This window comes from Panulirus ornatus, chromosome 62, assembly GCF_036320965.1.
Source record: "Panulirus ornatus isolate Po-2019 chromosome 62, ASM3632096v1, whole genome shotgun sequence".
NCBI lineage: Eukaryota > Metazoa > Arthropoda > Malacostraca > Decapoda > Palinuridae > Panulirus > Panulirus ornatus.
This window is the reverse complement of record NC_092285.1, coordinates 4,689,164-4,713,870: the sequence shown is the minus strand read 5'-3', so window position 1 is coordinate 4,713,870 and position 24,707 is coordinate 4,689,164. Positions and strand designations below refer to the sequence as shown.

Below are 24,707 nucleotides of genomic sequence, written 5' to 3'. Positions count from 1 at the left end.
TATGATACTGCCACTGTTCAAAGCTCAAAGCTTCCTACCTTTCACAAGATATTTTTCCACAGTCATTCTCATCACAAAAATCTGATCCAATACCTTTACTAAAATCCTTTTGGTCTTCACTTATCTGCATTCAGTCACTTACATCATGCAATCAATCAACACTCTTGCATATACTTTTCCTGGTATACTTTAGCAGACTTATTCCTCTATAATTGCTGCATACATCCTCAGCACCTTTGCCTTTGAATAAAGAAATAATAATAGCTTTTACCCAATCCTCAGGCACAACCTTATGCTTCTAAATTATATAACAAATGAATCCACTCTATCACACTTTTTCCTTCCATCTACATCAGGTGCCTTTCCTAACATCAACCTCATTTCTAACTCCCATATTGCTAAAGACCTTGAACTAGTATCCTTTTCCTTCCATCATCCACAACCATGCATGTAACAACTACAGCCTTACCTTATCCTACATTCATTAGTTCTTCCATCCTTTTCATTCAGCAACTCCCCTTCCTCACTTCTCACATTTACATTTACATTTTTACATCTACCTCTTTCCTTTTCTAGCTCCTTCCAGGAAAAAAAAATCTATTTTCCCTAAACGTTTCCCTCGGTCTTCTTTCATGAGGACAAGTCTAAAACCCAAGATGATATAAATGAATTTTCAGAGAAACGAAATCTTTATTCAGTCTTTTTAACACCCGTAAAAATCAAAGAAACAAAACACTCACCTGATGGTCCTGAAGTCATTGCAAACAAAGGAGTTAAAATAAAGCTTGATGGGTAATTTATGTTGAAATAAATGCCAAGCACTGGTCTCCCTCTTTCATAATAATACCTGTATTCCTAGAAAAGGCTGGTGTAAGTGAACACAATATACATGGAGACAATCATCCCTGGAAAAAGGGAAGGAAATGGGTGGGTGGGGTGGGGTGGGGTGAGGGGTACGGTGGATTCACTCCCAGCCAACACCAGAGTCACCCCTTTGATAAGAATTCTCTTCTATTCTCACTGTCTACACCAATAACAGCATATCAAAATACTGTAAATGTTACTGAATGAACATCATAAACAATAATATCTTACTCACTTTAATAGTATTATAATAAAATACTGTGAATGTTACTGAATGAAAATCATAAGCAAGTATACTGTATTCATCATTATATCTCCTGCTCACTGCATTAGGAGAAGTTGACATGAGGCTGACAAAGAAAACTACAAGGTTGTGTAAGGTGTTAGATTTACAGAGGAATGGAGTGAAAAAGATCTGAGTGACAGGGACCTGAACTAGCAGGAGGATGAAAGGCATGCATACATGAGATAAGAGTAAATTAGAACAGTGTGGTATACAGGGGGTGATGTGCAGTCCATGTACTAAACCAAGGAATGTAAAGTAATCACAGAAAGCCATGGAAAGGTCAGTGGAGCTTGGTTGTGGAAAGGGGGCTAGGCTGTTGTTTTTATTACTGCAAATGAAACCTAGAGAATCAATGTGAATAACTGCTGCCTTTCTTCATCAGTTCCTGATGCTACCTCACCAATGAGGTAAACAGTGGACAAGTATGAAAAAATTAACAATTCTAATTGCAGAAAAAGAATTACAGTTTAAATGTCTACACCAATGCAAATGCAAATGAGTAATTCAACATAATCTTTCAAAATGAGCTGCTGAACAATGACCAATCTCTCCAGTCTAGTAATTCATCTCCATTTTCAAAACTGGGTGGGAAGTTGGCAAAATGTATAGTCCAATCATGATGGATAAAATCTAACACAAGTTAAACAGAGCATGTACAATCTGAAAAGTACATGTGTACAAATACCATCATATGTGATAGCTTTATCTTTAAATCTTTGCCGAGAATCAGTGACTAGAGAAGTTTCAACAAGCATGATCAAAATTCTGTCTTATAAGGCTAACAGTCAGTAACTGGTATATGAAGGCACACACGGATAAAATTAAAATTATTAATCTCACCTTGGGTAATCCGCCTCAAGTAATCCATATTACCTTGCCAACTCTCACGAGGGATGGATGTGCCTAGTGTGTTCTCCATCACTTTGATACATCCAGATTATTTTACATGATTTCATTCCCTTTCAAGGACAGATTGTGATTTATGTTACATGTTATCTGTTTACATACAAGCATTATATTTTGTGCTGTATGTACTGAAACTGTAATGTATGTTTCATAGTTTGGTGCTCATAAGTGTTACAAGTAATAGGGGAAAAATATCAGGTCACCTGGACTAACATCAGTTCTCTTAATGGCAAAATTTCCAGTTCTGGTCATCAGATGATGTGGTGTAGGCCATGTGGTGAGGTTTGCAGATGGTTGCTTCATCTATTCACTTTTCCCCAAATACTAACTTTCTTTTCTACTTTGCCAGCAAGCCAGCAACTCAGAAATGTTCTATGTACTCTAGCAAGTTTCACTCTAAGTTCTTAAATATCTCACTTGGCCTTTATTCAATCTGCTGGCAGTGCAAGAATGGACAGTTCCTGGAGGAGAGGTTGGATGCTGCTTACAGAATTCATACTTTATCCAATAAAGTACACACCTAAGGAACTTATCAACATCAACCTGCTAAATGTGGAACAAACTACTCATGTCAAGAGTCCATACAGTAACAACGGGTGGCAAAGCAACTAATGCCTGAAAGTACTCCAGGAGCATCTCATATGTCTGGCAGTAAAGCTGCAAATGTTAATGGAAACATAGCAGATGTAAGCAATGTTCAACCTGGTTGTTATACATCACTTTATTTTGAACATTATAGGTTAGTCAGTCATAACAACAAGATTATGAAGATACATTTCTTGAATATTTGACAGGATCCCACACACAGAATGTATCTTGGATATCAAGACTGCCCAAGCAAATGAATCAAAACTTGACACAGCTAAGACATGGGAGGGCTGGATTTTACTCTAGAGAAAAAATATTCATAAGCACAAGGACTTCAATTAACAACTGCTTGTGATTTCTTTTGCAGATACTTTACCTATACCGTGAAATGTCTACTTCAGAATGGCTGAAACCAAGCAGTTGTCTGACTAAACAATTTTCTAGAGATAGACAGTGAGCATTTCCTAGGATTCTGAAGGTTCAACACACAGTAAAGTCCTAAATATGGAGCACTTCTCATATATTTAAGGTAGCTCTTCCTCCACCTCTTTATTTGCCAGACTGGAATAAAAAGTGTTCTGTCTCATTAATTCTTCAGATATCACCTCTCTCCAAACTGCCTTTCTCTATGTGCCATGATATTGCTGCTCTCTTTCTACTTTACGGGTAATATGTTGGCCAGTGCTCTTGTGAGCTGTCCTCATATGTCTCTGCCACCAACGCTTGAACCCATGACTCATGTCGTGCTGCTGCTTCCCACAGTTTTAGTCTACAGACCAGCCACGTGAGGACTGAACTTTAAGATCTTCTCTCACACATTGAGGCTGTAGTTCTCCCATCTTCTTTCATCTTCCCCTCTTCCTATAGCCTCTAAACCTATAAGAATTGAGTCTACAAACACCTGAGATGCTCTGATTAATTTCTTCATTCTTATTCCTAGCCTATTTTCCTTCCACCTGAGATGATCATCATTGGGGCATGTTTTGCCTGTATCATGTACAGAAAAGAAAAAATGCTTACTTTAGATCCCTTATCTTGATAAAGAAAAAAATATGCTGGTAATCAAACAAATCTCAAGAGTAAGTGATAAGTGACCCTTGACTAAATAATGGAAACAATCCTTATAATGCAGACAAACCATAACAGGTGCAATATGTGTCAAACTTAAACCTATGAAGGTGTACCTCCGGCTACAGAGCATCCTAACCATCACTCACCCCTCTAAGTCAAGACAAGCTGCCATCAGTTTTCATCCTGATAATCAGTTAAGGATCATGGCTGAGCCATGTTTTCATATTCATGCATGATCTCAGTCTACTAACCAATCTGTTCATGAATGGCTTAACTTGGGAAACTTTATCAAAATACAAAGTAGATTGAACTGGCTATTTTCTAAATCCCAGCCTTTTCAATCAATAAAGTCATCTCAATTGTCCTCAATTCATCTATGCAAGGACAGTGATTTCTAAATGTTTAGTGGAGCAGCAAGATAGCAGTCATATAGCCTGTTATACAGAATAATCATATCATACAGCTGGTGGAAGTATACAGGTATATCATCTTTTCTAAAAAAAATTTTTAACAAACTATGGCACAATTGTGATGAAGACAAGATCTCTTATGACAATCCTGAGAATCTGACACATTCTTTAGGAAGTGAACCATCTGGTGGTCTCAAGTTGCTTAACTAACAAAAGTGATGAAGAGCAATGCTCCAATGGTGAGCAACAGTCAGTACTACTAAACTAAGGTCACTGGCTTTCACCCCTTACTAGCCTAATGTAGGGCATATGTTTGGCATGGTAAGCACGTCTAACAGACACGTGGCAAATAAAATCCTAAAATGCATGGTGAGAAAAGTGCTCTAATCATACAAGCCCCATATAAAACACTAATGGAGTTACAGAAAATAATAAGCTTTCCTTTATGTTAAGTCATCATCATGACAATCTCCTAGTGCTATGTGTAAATCTGCAAACTGATCTCTATACTGGACATCAGTGTAAAAAGAAATGAAACATGCACAGAGTGGATACACAAAAGTTCAAAAAATTAATGAGGACAAAGTTTATCAGTTTGCACTGCAGTTTCTGAGGTCATTATCGACTGGACAGCAATAAATGATAGTAGGGACACAGATCAACATCATCACCAACACCACTAAAAAAAAGAAAAAAAAACTTTCACCTCCACCTTGACCACTCAGTGCGATCTTACCGCTGGACCTGGTTTGCCACTCTCTCCTAGCCGGCCTGGCTCTCCTCTGAGTCCCATTGGACCTGGTAGGCCCATGGGCCCAGGGTCACCTTTGTCACCCTTCGCACCCTAGAGAAATAAATAAAATACATATATTAAAAACACAAAAACTCTTCACACATTTTATAAGACAGGTGAAAATTAGGTTAATGTTTCAAATCTTGAGGTATACAATCTTAGTTGAAGGTTAAAAGTATAAGAAAAAAGAAAGTATCAAAATTTTGAAAACTTGTTGAGATTTTTAATATCTGCTGTCACTTTTATTACAATCAATTTCATTCAGAACCGAACTACAATCATGGCATATCTATCTTTTCCAGTATTTCCATGTATGAGAAAGTAATTAAAGGTTCATAGTGTCATAATTCACTCATTCTGTCCAATAGTGATCTTTGTGGTGTTTATACCTATGTTTTCTAATGAGACACCCACTCAGATGGTTTCCAGCACTGTACAATTCTCTCCTAGTATGATCCTTTCTTTCATAATGAAATACCTCCTATTCACCATATGTTAGCAGAAATGGCATGAACAACTAAGGCCCTAATCAAGACCATCTCATTATCTCAGACAGGCGCACATTTATCGACCATTCCCTATGGGTGGATGAACAGCTGGGTTGACAAACAGCCAAAACCTAGATATCAAATTTATGCACTCGACCCATGAATGTGTCACAGTCAGGAACACTAACTGATTAACCATGGAGGTTCACAAAGGATCATACCAAGTTGCTATTTGTCAATGAAGCTGTAATTAATATTACTAGAGGCAAGTCAATCACAGAAATACAGAAATCAACAAATGCAATAAACACATAAATCACAGCTATGAGTGACTACTGGAAAAAAAGCCTTTATAAAATAACACTTCCAAACATGAAAAATGTGAGTACAAAATTACAAAGCTTCTATCTATTTATCTATCTACCTACATCTCCAATCCCCATTCCCTCCCCGAACTTTCTCAAGGGACTGGCCACGGCAAAAGTTTCCATAACTGGTGGACTCAGAAATGTTGTTGAACGTCTAAAAACATCTAAATACAGGCTGGATATTCAAGGCGATAGTAAGGATCATAAGGATATACAGAGAAAGGGAACTGGATCTTTCAAAAACACCGAAGGGTGACAGAAGGAGAGAGGAACCCGCCATAAGGTAACACTAGTGCAGTGTTTTCAGAGGCTCATGTCAACTATTTCTACCTAAAGTTTTAACATACTAGTCCTACCTAATGCTCCTGCCTATCTCCTGTTTTCTACCTAATGCTTCAGCCTAATGTTCCTAACTATCACTTCTATCTACTGCTCCTAACACTATGCCAATAGGCAGAGCTAGCACATAGCACTCACTGCAGAAAAATTATGAAGAATGAGCTGTGTGCGTCAAGTGTTATGTGTGACAAGGAGAGATTGTATGTTTAAGGAGGGAATCCTAACAGTCCACATGTAGGTGCGGCATAAAGAAAAGGCAGCTTATTGGGTCAGAGGACTCACTACCAAGTTGTCACTAATCCTCCTGATACCCAGATGGGTAGTACCAGCAATATGCTTCCCTGGTTGGTGGCTATCTACCAGATTCTGTCAAAAATATCAGGGAGGTTGTGAATGTGAAAATTGCATCCTCTAAAAATGCTTCAGGCAATGAGCACTTTCTATGATGAAGTAGCTGCAACATGTACATGTCAAACATTTTGTGTCCTTTATCAAATCCTAATGAGTTTGAGGGTGCAGAAATCATGCCTTATTATGTTCAGAGCAGCCCCCTGCAAACAGGCTTTGTTGGTGACTAGGCAGATGAAGAACACAGAGCTCTTAAAAACAAAGAGACACATCAGGAAATACAAAAAACACTCTAAAGGAGGGGGCCACACCAACATAATATTAATGAGAACATGGTATGAAACAATGTGGACAACAGCTTGTGTAAACTGGTAGTGTGTGTGTTTAACAATAATGACATTATCATTTCACAAAGTTACCGACAATGCTGCCAAAACCGTTGTGATGTAGATCTAATGGAAACAATGTTGGCAACACTGTTATCAGCAATGATGTGATGCATTCACAAATATGTTGGCTAAATTAGAATTGGGAGCTATTGGCAATATTCAAGTGTTTCTCAATGATGCCATTAAAGTCGGCAACAGTCGTAGTTAGCACCAGTGTGAACAAGATGATTTCAAATTCACCTCTGTTAATACTGCCTACAATGTTCCCAAAACATGTGCTGTTGGTCTAGATTCAGTTTCACCTAGTTACCAACAATGTTACCAGCTTTGGTCTAAACTGTTCCTAACACTGCTGTGCTCCAGCAGTGTGGACAAGCTCATATTTGACATTGTTGCGAACAATCTTGGTAGCTTTTGTCTGGAATGTCTACAACAATGTTCCTAACACTGTTCCAAGGGTGTAAACACAACTCTCAACACTGATGATCACAGTCATCAACACGTCACAAAAAATGATTGTGTTAGTGTGGCCCCATCTTTACAAACAGAATTTCCTGAGAGCAGTGACAGTGGTGCCATCTCCCTCAACATTTCCTCTCTCATCCTTTTTATCACAATCATCAAACATATCTGCAGTGGCCCAGGATAGTACAATAATGTCAGAAAAGGGGGTCTAAACATATAAAGTTTCTGTTAGAATAAAAATGGAAGGGGAACAGCCCAAAGACTCATGAGTCAGTGGCTTCCAAAGTGTCACTGAAAAGATCCAGATTGTTTGCAGATGTTTTAGCAAAGGAATGCTAGAGCCATTCCTCACTCCTGAGGTCAGTACTCCCCAGCTACTAAAATAAGAAACAACCAAGTCCAAGTTTATCTTTATTAGTGAAGACAATGATGGCTGAACAAGTAATAATGCTTGAAGACAAATTTCTTTCAGACGCACTCCTACCTCCATAACTAACCCAAAATCAAAGTGCATTATCCCAGAGTAAATCTTTGGAAACGGGATGGACATAAAGTGAGGTGTATTGGATACTGCATCCCTAATGATAAAGGATCAATGATCACAGCCCATTTCCACCACATCAGGAGTATACTATCAGGAGTTACTATCACAGTAACATTTGGAGATTCAGTGGAAGAGCAACAGGGAGAGTATTTTTGTTTTTTGATTTTTCTATATGCCAACAGGGGAAAGCGACTTCTCACCACCAAGAAGCATAACATCTAAACTGACAAACTGAAGTGCTAGTACTAATATTGTAAACATGTTTATTACACTGGCAGTAGTTAAAAAAGACTGGTCCAATTTACTTGCTGTTCTTGAAATTGATATCAATGACAGTCCAAACATCATATTTTCAATAATACTAAAATTTTGTTCTCTTCTTAAATCTGACCTTCAGTATATGGTACTTAGAAGAGGATAGAAAAAGCTAGAGATTATCCTCACTGACATCCCATCTTTGCACTAAAATGTCTTTGTGTGCTGATGACTACCTAATCCATTAGCTTCTTGGAAGAAAGATGGAGAAGGCCTATATCTTCTCTGTAAGGCCTGGCCATGACCAAAAGTTTAATAGTATAACATTGGTATATAAGCTAGGTCAAAGGGACTTTCCAATTATAAGTAAGGCTTACCTACATATTTTTCTTCTTGAATTCCTTATTATGACACAGGGATCATGAAATCTTTACTTTACTAGATCCATGTGGTGCACTAGAAACTCCCAAGTATGTGTATCAGGAGCTACCTCGCAAGGCAGTGGCTCAAGAAAAGAGCAGTATATGAGGGAGAGACAAACTCCTGTGGCAAAATGAGTGAAAAGCTAACCTACTTTTATCTTTAGTTCTTATCTCAGGCACCCACAAGCCACAGGGAAAAGCATATGATCTAGATGTGAGCATCAAGAAACACCAATGAAGTACAGAAACCACTACCAAAGATGCTTCATATCATAGCCCTTATCTATAAATGCCATTTTAAGGGAGATCTTTTAGTGCTGCATAAGATTCCCAAAATTTCTAAATTCTTTGAAACACCCCTTGTCCTCAATATATTCTATTGCTATACTGGTCCAGGAATGGGACTTGCCTGGGATCATGGACCAATGAATCTACAGGCCAAGTATTACAATAGGGAATGATCCTCATCCACAAGTTGCTCTAAACACCCTAACTCTGAAAAATGAAGGTATCAAGAGCTAGAAAGTCCTCCCTAAGGTCAATGCTATGGGAGCTACTTCATGAGCATAATGCCAAAATGTCATATTAGGTCAATAAGACTGAGCCAAAGAAGGTGAAGGCTTGACTAGTTGATGTTCATTCCTGAAGTGGCACTCATTCAAGTTTTGGCAGTGTTGCCCCTTTTACACTACAGCAACATTATTCTAATCCCTACCTCTTGTGTAAACTGCCCCTGTCAGACCAGAAAAACAACCAAAACACAAGGAAAGGGAGAGAAACCCATGTCAAGTCTCCAACTGGCCAGTCACCATGATAATTTCCAATAATTTAATTACTTAATCGCAGGACCCCTTTCACTGGGCTGCTGCCGCTTCAAAGCTGCACTACAATCAGTAGCAGGAAAATGATGGACCCCATTAAAGAGCAAGGTTTATAGACAAGACTGTACTCCTCTTTGTTTATTGACAGTAATACAGCATTGCTGAAGGTGACTCTTCACTTAAGGCTTAACCACATGCACGAAAGTAATACCATAATTCCCAATACTATCTCTATATGTCACTTAAAAATTACAGTATTTTGTTCTACTAAAACACCATCCACCTCGATAATTTCCAATATTGCCATATATAAACCATTATTTTCTCATATAAATTAGTGTGCATAAGTGCACAAACACAATGACGAAAAAGCCATTTTAAGTAAAAGCAAAGCGGTAAAATTTGGTTTTAAATAAAGGCATAAAATAATACACAAGTGTAAGCATCTTCAGACATTATCTGCAGTACACATACAGTACATCATTCCCTTAATAAACCAACAAATGAAAGGAAAAAATGCATATTTATCCATGGCTGAGACTAAGTGTCAATGACATCATTTGTGTGATGGTCTTTTGCTGGCTAAGGGTGGGCCTGAGACGAGTGAGCTCTCACTACTAACACTTACCACTCCCGTAACAGACATACCAAGGGTTAGGAGGTCCTATCCCTGATAATTCTCATGCTTGTGGGAGAGACTACACAGGAGAGAAAATGAATTTTTGCTAAAATCTCCTTGCTGATCCATCAAAAAGTGGATATTCACATAAAACCTCAACCAATATTCAAAATTTTGATATTGTTTTTTATACACATGGCTTTCAACTAAGTTGGTAGTCCCAAGGATCTGAGGTTTGTGAATTACCATCAACCCTAAACTCTTAAACTAAAGCCTCTTAAGAAACGAAATGAACGTGACTTATATTCACATTTCACTAATTAAACTGTTTATCTTTCCGTTTTCGTAACAACTTCCAATGACATCATGTGAATCAAGTGCATACAACCTCTCCTTTCAATCAGAAACATCATGTGTAATGTGCTACAGCAAACATGAGCTTCTGCACTTGTGTTTGTTTATGTCAACCACTCATCACTTTAATGTTCAACTGATCACCACTACATACATAATGCACGTCAACTAATATATTACTGTAACTATTTCCCACTTACCATTCAACTAATCATCATTAAATGCGTAATATACAAACCATGGTCCTGTATGTCTGCTGTTCTGACTTAGCAGATGCACCACACTCATATGCTTATCTAGAATGTAGAAGTACCCAGTACTACCCTGATCTTAAGCTCTTTCAAAATTAGTTAACTTGTCACTATTATGACCTCCCAGTTCTGTAATACCTTAACTAAGTATTTTCAGCTAAATGGCTGGGGTACTTTTTCTTTACAATCCTCCAGCTCTTTCCTATTATCTGTTACCAAAGTCCTTCAACACCCTCACCCTGGATTATGCAAAGAGAAAATTAGGTACTGCCATTGTGTAATTTCTTCCACATGAATGAAGTCAGAGTGTGCAGGTGGTGGGGATATTTGGATATTAGTGCGGGCCTCCCATTTCCTTACATAACACCATTAAAGTCACTCTCAGTCACTTATTTCTTCACATTCTTAAGGTTATTTGTCTTCATCTTCCTCACAAACTAATACATAAGGGTTCCTTCCTATCACTTTAGTCATCCAACAATCTACACATTATTAGTGCGGAAACCTCCAAGTCAACTTATAATGACTATACGTGTGCTGAGGATAGCAGAATTTTTCCTCCCACCTGCCTGTTGACGGACAAAACCTCTAGAGGCCACTTACAGTAGGATAAATCAGCTGGTTATTTAAACTGAGGTGGAAATAGTAAAATTTTTTGTTACAACAGCCATCGTCACCATCAGATCATTAACTGATGATGGTCTCCTTATAAGGGTTAATGAATAAGAGAGTTTAACTAGCTTATCAGATCATTAACAACTTAACTCAGAAAATTAGTACAGATTAACCAATCTAGTGTTTGGTACTAACCGCATCACCCTTTGTGCCATCCTGACCCACAGCTCCCTTGATGCCAGGAGGTCCTTGGAGCCCCGGTGCTCCTGGTGGTCCAGGAGGTCCAGGGGGGCCCATTATCTGTCAGTAAAAGAAAAAAATTTACTAACTTCATTTTTTCATCATCAAAAGAGTTTATTTCCAAATATGTGACCAATACATATTACAATATTTATCACCACTGAACACAGATTCATGTCACAAATTTGAAGCAGCTCTTTTTTAGAATGAGATCTTCACATATTTGGGAAAAAATTCTTGACAAATATTCATTGTTAATACCTATGATGGGAACAATATATTCTTTGTCTATCTAACATAAATAATATTACTAAAGTGGCAATTATATATAATACATAGACAAAGTGACACCAATATTCTAAAAGCATAAATTTCTGACATATAATACCGTAGATCAGTGCCTTTCAACTAATGTGCTGCAAAAGGCTTCCCACTACTGTGCAATGATGCTGATATGAATTTACAAGTGTTCCGTAGAACAGGAAAGGTCTAAAGGCAATGCTCTAGACGACATTAAGATGCAATGAAATTCACTAGCAGCCAAAGTAAATAACATTATACCACATTCTGCATCTGAAGAAATTAACTGAAAAATTAATTATTAAAGGTAACCTGATCCTTCAAAGTCTAATGAAGATCATATTTCTGAATCTATAATGTACGTCTATCAATAAAACCTACGTATAAAGCTATAAAACTCTGACAATATGATCTACATACCACTTCTCCTGGGACTTCTTTCCAAATCCTGCTAGAGTCACCCTGGTGAAGATGAGAATATGGAAGCAGATTAAGATTAAAACTGGTATATCAAAAAATAATTATCAACATAAAAAATGGTAACTGAGAATGTTAAATGAAGTATTATTTCTGAAAATATATATGCTTCATTACAGTGATGAGGAAATTAAAAGCTAGATATCAAGAGCACAAAAATAAACAGAGAGGCTTTCCATATGCTGATTTTAAAAAAGGATAAATAAGAATGCTGTGAAAGTATACTCAAGAAACAATCCGCAAACCTGAAAAGTTAAGGTGGAGGAAGAATGAAGGAACGTTTTAGTTAAAACCTGTTCATATACATATTGTCAATGAAAAAAATCTAACCACACTAAAATTAGTTGAGGGCAAAGACTTTTCCTAATAATCATACACAAAAATCAGTGCAAAACCACACAACTCTAAAAACAGTATTTCATATCAAGAGATGACAGTATGTCAACCACAAAGAGTGTGTAATAAATCTTCATTCTAAGTCTAAATCTTACAGCAATGTTCCCTGCCCAAAAGGGCTGGCCATATGGTGCACCATGCATTGTTAGTTAGTCATGTACTCCCTTCACAGTCCTAAATCAAAAGAACCTTCCAATAACTAAGCTTTTCTGCCTACACTCTGCACTCCATTCCAAATTACACAGAGTAAATAAGGTTCATAAATCATTACATCCCATTCAGTCAAATTTGCATGCATACACTATCACAAAGAAAGCCAAATTTTCTGTACTACTGTATCTGTCCTCTCTCCTTAAGTAAATCTCACAATGACTCGTCAAGGCAAACATGTGCCCTGCAAAACTTCCAACACTCCTAAGTTACATAATCCCTCTCCTAATTGATACTCCATGCATGCCATTGCCCTCTCAATCATCACCCTCCCAACAACTCAACACCAACACATTCACAATAAAAACGCCCACAACTGTCCCTCTGCCTTTAAACAAGATCATACTTATCCTCAGGCAACCCACCTTGAGCTATACATACAGTACATAAATCACCAACAGACTCACCCCCTTTCCTGATAAATTCAAACATTTTCCTTCTACCTGAACACACTTATCCCATGCAAAGCATTCATCACCCCCTCTCTTTTCCCCCAACTCTTTCACTCCACATCTCAAACACCCCTAACTCATCTAAGAGTCCTTCAAAATACTCACCTGATCTCCTCTCCAACCCCTCTTTGCTCCCATTTGTTCTCTTGCTCTTCTCACACCACTCACCTCCTTCCAAAACTTTTCCCCATTTTCTTTGAAGTGAGGTGATATCCTCTTACAACAACACTTAACTGCCTTCTTTAAAAGGCCCAGCAACTTCTGGTTGACCTCCTGCTGCTTCCTCTTGTATATTTACCAAAGGTACTCCTTCCCTACAGGTAATGCTCATGAACCTCTCTTTTCTCTTTCACCAACAATCCAATTCTTTTATCCCATCATTCACTACCTTTCCTCAAATGCCACATCTTTCCACATCTAGCACACTTCTCTGACATGTGTAAATACCTCTCATTCCTCAGTTGCTCCCCTTCTGTTTGACCTCCTGCTGCTTCCTCTTGTATATCTACCACTTGTACTCCTTCCCTACAGGTAATGTTCATAAACCTCTCTTTTTCTCTTTCACCAAAAATCCAATTCTTTTATCCCCACCATTCACCACCTTTTCTCAAATGCCCATATCCCTCTTTCCACATCTAACACACTTCTCCCACATGTGAAAAAAATACCTCTCTTTCCTCAGTGTCTCCCCTAATTAGTTTACTCTCACTTTTTGCCATTCTTCACCTAATCCCTCCCACTATCTCCCTACATGAGCCTCTTTTCCACACTCACTCATTTTCACCACCCTCTTCCCACCCATATAATTTCCACTTTTCTTGAAGCCTCTAAAACCTTTCACCTAGCCTTCACCAATAAGTGATCCAACATCCCAGCAGTTGCCCCTCTATGCATATTTACATCCAAGAGTCTTTCTCAAGCATACAGATCAACAGAGACATAATCTAATAATGCCCTCTTGCCATTAATCACACTAAACCCTTTTTTTAAACAAGATATTCCTTCTCACCAGCGCTTTTTAGCAAACAACTCCACAAACTGTACACCACTTCCATTCACAGTCAGTACAACATGCCCCTAATTATACCCTCAACTGTCACATCAATCACTCTTACACTCAAATCACCCATCACCGTAATTTGATCCTCCACAACAAAACTGCTCTTGCAACACTCATCTGTTCCTAAAATACTTACCCCTTTTCATCCCTTCTCTTACTGCCTACACACTATCAATCCCCTAACTCTCATGTTAAAACATAAATTTCTCCAAAATATGTCTAAATATTATCCTACACTGTGTCACACATTCCCACAAGACCTTCAGCAGAAGTACCAACCCCTCATTTGCTCCCGTCCTCATATCAACCCCAGAATTTGCCTTAAATATCTATTTACCTATAATTGCCCCAGGCCCAGTTCTACCTTTCAGTAGCATGAAAATGTAGACTCCTTTGAAGAGAGAAGTTCTTTGTTGAAATAGTACTCCCAATGATAACGCCTTTCCATAGGTTACATTTGCAATGTAACCTTGTGCAAGCTTAGTCCTGTTATTCCGACCCTAACATATATTATCTATTTTATATTTATTTACTTATTTATCTATTTATTTTGCTTTGTTGCTGTCTCCCGCGTTAGCGAGGTAGCGCAAGGAAACAGACGAAAGAATGGCCCAACCCACCCACATACACATGTATATACATACATGTCCACACACACAAATATACATACCTATACATCTCAATGTACACACACATATATACACATGTACATAATTCATACTGTCTGCCTTTATTTATTCCCATCGCCACCTCGCCACACATGGAATAACATCCCCCTGTGTGCGAAGTAGTGCCAGGAAAAGACAACAAAGGCCACATTCGTTCACACTCAGTCTCTAGCTGTCATGTAATAATGCACCAAAACCACAGTTCCCTTTCCACATCCAGGCCCCACAGAACTTTCCATGGTTTACCCCAGACGCTTCACATGCCCTGGTTCAATCCATCGACAGCACGTTGACCCTGGTATACCACAACGTTCCACTTCACTCTATTCCTTGCACGCCTTTCACCCTCCTGCATGTTCAGGCCCTGATCACTCAAAATCTTTTTCACTCCATCTTTCCACCTCCAATTTGGTCTCCCACTTCTCATTCCACCCACCTCTGACACATATATCCTCTTGGTCAATCTTTCCTCACTCATTCTCTCCATGTGACCAAACCATTTCAAAACACCCTCTTCTGATCACTCAAAATCTTTTTCACTCCATCTTTCCACCTCCAATTTGGTCTCCCACTTCTCATTCCCTCCACCTCTGACACATATATCCTCTTGGTCAATCTTTCCTCACTCATTCTCTCCATGTGACCAAACCATTTCAAAACACCCTCTTCTGCTCTCTCAACCACACTCTTTTTATTTCCCCACATCTCTCTTACTCTATTATTACTTACTCGATCAAACCACCTCACACCACATATTGTCCTCAAACATCTCATTTCCAGTACATCCATCCTCCTGCGCACAACTCTATCCATAGCCCATGCCTCGCAACCATACAACATTGTTGGAACCACTATTCCTTCAAACATACCCATTTTTGCTTTCCGAGATAATATTCTCAACTTCCAAACATTCTTCAAGGCTCCCAGAATTTTCGCCCCCTCCCCCACCCTATGATTCACTTCTGCTTCCATGGTTCCATCCACTGCCAGATCCACTCCCAGATATCTAAAACACTTTACTTCCTCCAGTTTTTCTCCATTCAAACTTACCTCCCAATTGACTTGACCCTCAACCCTACTGTACCTAATAACCTTGCTCTTATTCACATTTACTCTTAATTTTCTTCTTTCACACACTTTACCAAACTCAGTCACCAGCTTCTGCAGTTTCTCACATGAATCATCAGCGAACAACAACTGACTCACTTCCCAAGCGCTCTCATCCACAACAGACTGCATACTTGCCCCTCTTTCCAAAACTCTTCCATTCACCTCCCTAACAACCCCATCCATAAACAAATTTTATATATTTATAAAATTTTATTTTATATATCTATTATTATTTTTTATTATTTTGCTTTGTCGCTGTCTCCTGCGTTTGCGAGGTAGCGCAAGGAAACAGACGAAAGAAATGGCCCAACCCACCCCCATACACATGTATATACACACATGTCCACACATGCAAATATACCTGCCTATACATCTCAATGTACACATATATATTACACACACAGACACATACATATATACCCATGCACACAATTCACACTGTCTGCCTTTATTCATTCCCATCGACACCTCGCCACACATATATATCTATTTATATCTATCATGCTTAATCGCTGTTTCCTGTGTCAGCAAGGAGGTGCCAGGAAACAGATTAAGAATGGCCCATCCACTCATATACACATATGTATAAATGAATGCCCATACATGCATATATACATACATGTTCATATATACACATATACATATTCATACTTGCTTGCTTTCATACATTCCTGTTGCTACCCCCAAACTTCAGCGAGGTAGCACCAGGAAAACAGAAAAAAAAAAAGCCACATGTGACAGCTCAGTCTCTAGCTGTCACATGTAATGTACCAAAACCACAGCTCCCTTTCCACATCTAGGCCCCACAGACCTTTACAGATGCTTCACATGTCCTGGTTCAGTCCACTGACAACACATCAACCATGGTATACAACATCATTCCAGTTCCCTCTATCCCTTGCACACCTCTCACCCCACTCTATGTTCAGGCCCAATCATTCAAAATCTTTCTCATTCCATCCTTCCACCTTCAATTTGGTCACCTGCATCTCCTTATTCCCTTCACCTCTAACACAAATATCTTCTTTGTCAATCTTTCCTTATTTCCTCCATATGTCCAAACCATTACAACACACCCTCTTCTGCTCTCTCAACCACACTCTTTTTATTTCCACACATCTCTCTTACCCTTTCGTTACTTACTCGATCAAACCACCTCACACCACATATTGTCCTCAAACATTTCATTTCCAACACATCCACCTTCCTCCGTACAACCCTATCTATAGCCCATGCCTCGCAACCATATACCATCATTCGAACTACTATTCCTTCAAACAGACCCATTTTTGCTCTCCAAGATTATGTTCTCTTCTTCCACACATCCTTCATCTCTCCCAGAACTTTTGCCCTCTCCCCCAACCTGACTCACTTCTGCTTCCATGGTTCCATCCACTGCTAAGTCAAACTCCCAGAAATCTAAAACACTTCACTTCCTCCAATTTTTCTCCATTCATACTTACCTACTGAACCTAATAACCTTGCTCTTATTCACATCTACTCTCAACTTTCTCCTTTCACACACTTTTCCAAACTCAGTCACCAAACTCTGCAGTTTCTCACCCAAATCAGCCATCAGCGCTGTATCATCAGTGAACAACAACTGACTCGCTTCCCAAGCCCTCTCATCCACAACAGACTGTATACTCACCCCTCTCTCCAAATATTTACCTCTCTAACCACCCTGTCCTTAATCAAATTAAACAACCATGGGGACATCACACACCCCTGCTACAAACTGACATCATTCTCCTCTCTTCATATTCGTACACATGCCTTACATCCCTGGTAAAACCTTTTCACTGCTTTTAGCAACTTACCTCCCACACCATATCCTCTTAAGACCTTCCACAAAGCATCTCTATCAGCCCTATCATATGCCTTCTCCAAATAAATGAATGCTACATAAAAATCAATCTATTTTTCGAAGTATTTCTCACACATTCTTCAAAGCAAACACCTGACCCACACATCCTCTCCCACTTCTGAAACCACATTGCTTTTCTCCAATCTGATGCTCTGTACATGCCTTCAATGAATACCCTCCCATATAATTTCCAAGGAATACTCAACAAATCTATGCCTCTATAGTTTGAACAATCACCTTTACCCCCTCTGCCTTTGTACAATGGCATTACGCATGCATTCCACCCATACACATACACATATGAATAACATAAAAACATACACATATATACACATGTACATGTGGATGCTTCATCTATTCCTGGCTCTACCCCACCCCACAGGAAGCTTCAGAGAAGTAGCATCAGGAAAAATAGACAATAGAGGCCACATCTGTTCACACTCAGTCTCTAGCTGTCATGTGTAAAGTGCCAAAACCACAGCTCCTGTCCACATGCAGTCCCCACAGACCTTTTCATTGTTTACATATCAACATAAAAACATATACATACACAGACATACACATATATACACATGTACATGTGGATGCTTCATCCATTCCTGGCACTACCCCACCCCACAGGAAGCAGCATCCCCCCTGGTGCTTCAGAGAAGTAGCGTCAGGAAAAAATTGACAATAAAGGCCAAATTCATTCACACTCAGTCTCTAGCTGTCGTGTGTAATGTGCCAAAAACCACAGCTCCTATTCACACCCAGGCCCCACAGACCTTTTCATGGTTTACCCAGATGTTTCACATGCCCTGGTCCATTCCATTGACAGCACGTCGACTCCAGTATACTACATTGTTCAAATTCACTGTATTTCTTGCAAGCCTCTACCCTCCTGCATGTTCAGGCCCCAACAGCTCAAAATCTTTTTCACTCTATCCCTCCACCTCCAATTTGGTCTCCTGCTTCTCCTTGTTCCCTCCACCTCCAACACATATATCCTCTTTGTTAACCTTTCCTCACTCATTCTCTCCATATGTCCAAACCATTTCAACACACCCTCTTCTGCTCTCACAACCACATTCTTTGTATTACCACACATCTCTCTTACCTTTTCATTACTTACTCCATCAAAACACCTCACACCACATATTGTCCTTAAACATTTCATTCTTTTTCTTCTTTCATAACTGATTATCATTTCCCATGTAAGTGAGGTTGTGCCAGGAATAGACAAAGATTTGTGTCACGTGTAATGCCCTGAAACCACAGCTCCATATCCACAATCAGGCAGCACATGCTTCACATGCCCTGGTACAGTCTACTGACAGCATATCAACCCCAGTATATCACACTGTTCCAATTCCCTTTACCTCTTGCAAATCTTTCACCCTCCTGCATCATCAGGCCCCGATTGCTCAAAATTTTTTTCACTCCATTCTCCCATTTCCAATTTGGCCTCCCCTGTTTTCCTTGTTCCTCCACTTCTGACATACAAACTCTTTTGTCAACTTTTCCTCACTCATTCTCTCCATATGTCCAAACCATTTCAGCACACCTTCTTCAGCTTTTTCAACCACACTCTTTCTATTACCACACATCTCTCTTGCCCATAAATCATTCAATCAAGCCACCTCCCACCACATATCATTTGCAACACTTTATCTACACCCCATGTCTTGCATCCATAGATTATTGGGATTACTTATCATTCAAACATACCCAATTTTGCCCTCCCAGATAAGTCTCTCTTTCCACACATTCTTCAGTGCACCAACACCTCTTCACCCACCCTGTGACTCACTTCTGCTTCCATTCACTGCCATGTCCACTCTTAGGTATCTAAAACACTTCACTTCCTTCAATTTTTCTCCATTCAAACTCCAACTCCAACTAACCTTCTTTTATTCACATTTACTCCTTTCTTTCTCCTTTCACACACTCTTCCAAACTGTCACCAACTTCTACAATTTTTCACTTGAATCTGTCACCAGTGCTGTATCATCAGCAAACAACTGACTCACTTTCCAGTTCCTATCTAAAACTCTCACATTTACCTTCCTCACCACCCCAACCATAAACAAATCAAACAAGCACAGTGACGTAATGCACACCCCTGCCTGAGATCAACCTTCACCTGGAACACTTACTCTCCTCTCTTCCAATGCAAACACATGTCTTACACCCTTGAGAAAAACTTCTCGCTGCTTCTAGCAGCATTCCTTCCATAGTGTATATTCTTGAGACCTTCCACAAGGCATCTCTATCAACCCTATCGTATGCCTTCTTCAGAGCCATAATGCCACATACACATCCATCTGTTTCTTTAAGTACCTCCCTTGCACAATCTTCAAAGCAAACACCTGATTAAAATCCTCAACCATTCCTGAAACCACACTGCTCCTCCTCAATCGGATGCTCTGTACATGCCTTCACCCTCTAAATCACCCTCCCATGCAACTTATCAGGTACACTCAACAAACTTATACCTTCGTAGTTTGACCACTCATACTTATCCCCCTTGCCTTTAAACAATGGCTCTTTACATGCACTCTACCAATCCTGAGGCACCTCACCATGATACATATATACAATGAATCCTAAGCAACCAATCAAAAACAGTCACACCCTTTCCTAATAAATTCTACTACAGTAACATCCACTCCAGCTGTTGTGCTACATTTCATCATATATAAAGCATTTGCCACCTCTACTCCCTTCACCAAACAACTACATTTCATCATAGATAAAGCATTCGCCACCTCTTCTCCCTTCACCAAACCACTCTCCATGATTCTCTCACTTTGCATACCACCCTGAAACAAACACCCTTCATCTGTCACCCAATCATCAAACACATTCAATAGTCCTTCAAAATACTCATTCTATCTCCTTACTTCATCACTACCTGCTATCATTTCCCCTTTAGCTCCCATCATTAATGTTCCTTTTTGATCTCTTGTGCTTTGCACTTTTTTTTTAACCTCCTTCCAAAACATCATTGCATTCTCGCTAAACTTTATCAATACTCACTCAACCCAACTTTCATTTGCCTCTTCCTCTTGACCTCCTGTCACTTTCTCTTGCACATCCCTAAATCATTTGCACTCCTTCCTTGTAAGTACTGCCCAAACTCCTCTTTTCTCTTTCACTAATTACCTTACCTCATTACCCTTTCTAATCTGCATCTCCACAAAATTCTTAAGTCGTCATTTTGACCCCAACAAACATGAATCCAACCTGCAACCTCCCATCATCTTGAATGGCCAATCACTTCCACTCAATGAAACCAACTATTCTGAGCATCACATATGACATGCATGACATTTACTCCCCATGCCATATATTTCAACATAAAAACAACAATCTAAATGCCCTCAAAAGACAAACTGGTACTAGATCTGGACAAGATAAAGAATACCTTTGTATCCCCTACAAGCAATTCATCCACTCAACCCAAACAATGGTTCACCTGCAAACCACACAAAAAAGAGCACGCTGAACAATCACTGGCCACCATGGACACTCACAACCTTTACAATGAAACAAAGACCTCCTAATCCAATCCTTCCTCAATATACTTGACACTCAATTCTTTGCAACAGCACTACACCCCTCGCATCCCAACCACTCCATAACTAACCCCCCTACTTAACAATTTAGCAACTTATAATTCCCCTACCCCAACATTAAACAATGAAAAAAATTTATTTATTTTGCTTTGTCGCTGTCTCCCGCATTAGCGAGGTAGCGCAAGGAAACAGACGAAAAGAATGGCACAACCCTCCCACATACACATGTATATACATACACATCCACACACACACAAATATACATACCTATACATCTCAACGTATACATATATATATACACACAGACATATACATATATACACATGCACATAATTCATACTGTCTGCCTTCATTCATTCCCGTTGCCACCCCGCCACACATGAAAATAACCACCCCCTCCCCGCAAAAGTGATCTTACAAGCACTAAACAACTTCCCTCCCTACTCAGTTTTAAGCACAATTCCATTTGTCATGCACCCATATAAAATCACTGAAAATCATCCATCCCAACAATACAACAAATACTGACTCATCATTTCTCAAAACCCTTGATGCCCATGGTGCTGTTCTCACAATGAAAACACTAAACACTTGCTGCTCAATAGTCCTGTATTCTCCCCTCATAAACATACACAAAAGATCACTATACTTTATGACCTGTGGTCCCACCTCATGGATGTGGCTGGTTTCCTAAAGACCACGTGAGCCCCACAGAAGAAAGAAGGGGCTCCTGGGCTAGGAAGGTAGGGAAGGTGTAAGTAAATTCAAGAACATAAGAAAAAAGTCTGAAATAATGAGTGATAACATATGAAGATAGCGAGAAACAAACAGAGTACAAAGTTACCTGTCTTCTTCTGAGCTTTTTCAGTTTCTGGATTGCATCACAGGGAAAAGAAAAGACACTCATTAAAATTCTGGTAAAAAAAAAAAGGCTGTCATAAAATTCATATGCAAGACTAAATAAACCAAAAGCGTTTCTGAGCCTGTGACTTTCTTGCAGTGTGTTTTCACTTAAAAGTTATATATCAAGTTATCTGGACCCTAGAGGCATTATTACTAACGAACAATTCCAAAAGAAAATACTGATGAAAAATTACTGTATAATCATTCTGAACCCATTCACACAACTAAAGTCACAGACTCATAAATCTACTTGAAATAAATTTGTTAATGATAAAAAAAACACAAAAACTGCCTGTCATAGTTGAAGTTCTAATGATAACATGGTCATTTGTATGAAGGGATATCAGCTAGCAAATCAATATGGGTGGCAAGGAGCACAGAATATAACCACACCCTTCAACTTTACACATCTTGATGTTGCTGGATTATACAGTTTCAGCTATACTCTTAGGAAAATCTACTTTCATTTCCACCCCTTAGAGCTAGGCTCTAATTTCATGATCCTAAAATAGACAAATTTCAATATGCAATAACCAAAAGTGTATAACCCAGCAACTAATCAGTGTGCTGACTTACAAGTCTTCCCCTGTCTGAGCGTTCAGCAGCTACGTGTGACTGGGGCTCCTCCTGGTGAATTAATAGCAAGAAAGAATAGCCATAATGTTACAAATACCTTTATCCTGGACAAGTATATAGAACTCCATACCTCTGGCATCCTTAATAAATGTAGAGTAAAAATAACTTCAATGATATGTGCTCTAAGTATTATGCCACTTCCCATAATTTCTCTCAAATAGTATCACATTCCTGGGGATAGGGGAGAAAGAATACTTCCCACGTATTCCCTGCGTGTTGTAGAAGGCGACTAAAAGGGGAGGGAGCAGGGGGCTGGAAATCCTCCCCTCTCGTTTTTTTTTAATTTTCCAAAAGAAGGAACAGAGAATTGGGCCAGGTGAGGGTATTCCCTCAAAGGCCCAGTCCTCTGTTCTTAACGCTACCTCGCTAATGCGGGAAATGGCGAATAGTTTGAAAGAAAAGAAAGAGATATCACATTCATTCAAAGCAAGAAAGTAAAATTATTACTTGTAATCCAGATACTAATTTTTCATTATTCACAAAATGACCAGAAATGGGCATAAATCCACAGAACTATGCCACATTGATATATAAAAAATGTTTAGAAGAGCATAAATAAGTAATTTAGGTATGTGTTGGTTGTTTTTTATGTTAGTGGGACTTCTGCACTGCCATTCATGAAACTTATCTACAACATGTATTTTCTAGTCTTGTAGATTTCCCTTGAATCTATTTGCAGTAAGACACTGGCCACTTAAATGTATCTTAACTGACTAACCACTGTCTACTGTCTCAACATGTACTTCGAAAAGAAAATATGCTGAAATGAAAATCTATGAGATAGGTGATACAGAAAAGGGATAGACAGAGACAGTAAAAAAAGCTGATACTACTGCTGTCAACTTATATGCAATGATAAAGGTAGAACTTTTCCTATTTCATCAGAGAAGAGGTATAAATCTTTTAATAACATCTTTTAGGACTGGTGAAAGGATGTATTTTTTGAGATAGGTTTGCTAAGGGTCTAAAGCCTACAAGATGCTGTTTGCATTGCTGATGTGCTAAGCAATAAACTTGAAATAACCTTCTATACTTTCTTTACGGTTGCCTGAATTCACTTATGATCAAGCGACCTGCAGACAAGTGAGTTGCCTGAATTCACTAATGATCAAGCGATATCATAAATATATGACCCAGGAAACATTCATGTGGACTGATTTAAGACAACAGGAGGTCTAAATTACATCTGCTACTTTTGAGAAAGTTACAGGAGAGATCATTCGCTTATAAAGCTTTGAATTTAATAAACATGTCTGTCAATAAGAGGAATGGAATCATATCATTATCATATTAAATCTGGTATGATAAAAGATACCAGCTACCACAATGCTTATTCTCAAAACCATCATCATTAATTTCTCTTTAGTTCTCAGACTAAACTCTTAATGGAAGAAAGTATTATCTAACATGTTATTGAGAAAGAGAGCATTATCTATTTCTGAATACTGACTAACCCAAAAAAGGGAAAAGTTTAAAGCACAAAAATTAGTTTCTTGGATGTATAAAGTATAAACATGAGTTTCTTGAAGGCATGGGCAATTAACATCATGTTATTCTTAATATGCCAGTTATTTAGTTTATCATAAATGTCAGCAGTTCATTAAACAATACTGTGGTCAACCACCCTAACAC

General features: G+C 38.9%; 1 protein-coding gene across 1 annotated transcript in view; it reads right to left on the bottom strand.

The window, feature by feature from the left end:
* The window catches only part of LOC139745698 (uncharacterized), a 304,575-nt gene that overhangs the window by 84,860 nt on the left and 195,008 nt on the right, over positions 1–24,707 (bottom strand). The window contains exons 14-17 of the mRNA XM_071656135.1: positions 23,016–23,066; positions 12,157–12,198; positions 11,392–11,496; positions 4,862–4,969 (exon numbers count right to left, since the gene is read on the bottom strand). Coding sequence (XP_071512236.1) covers positions 4,862–4,969; positions 11,392–11,496; positions 12,157–12,198; positions 23,016–23,066 — 306 coding nt within the window. The remainder of the gene's footprint in view (positions 1–4,861; positions 4,970–11,391; positions 11,497–12,156; positions 12,199–23,015; positions 23,067–24,707) is intronic.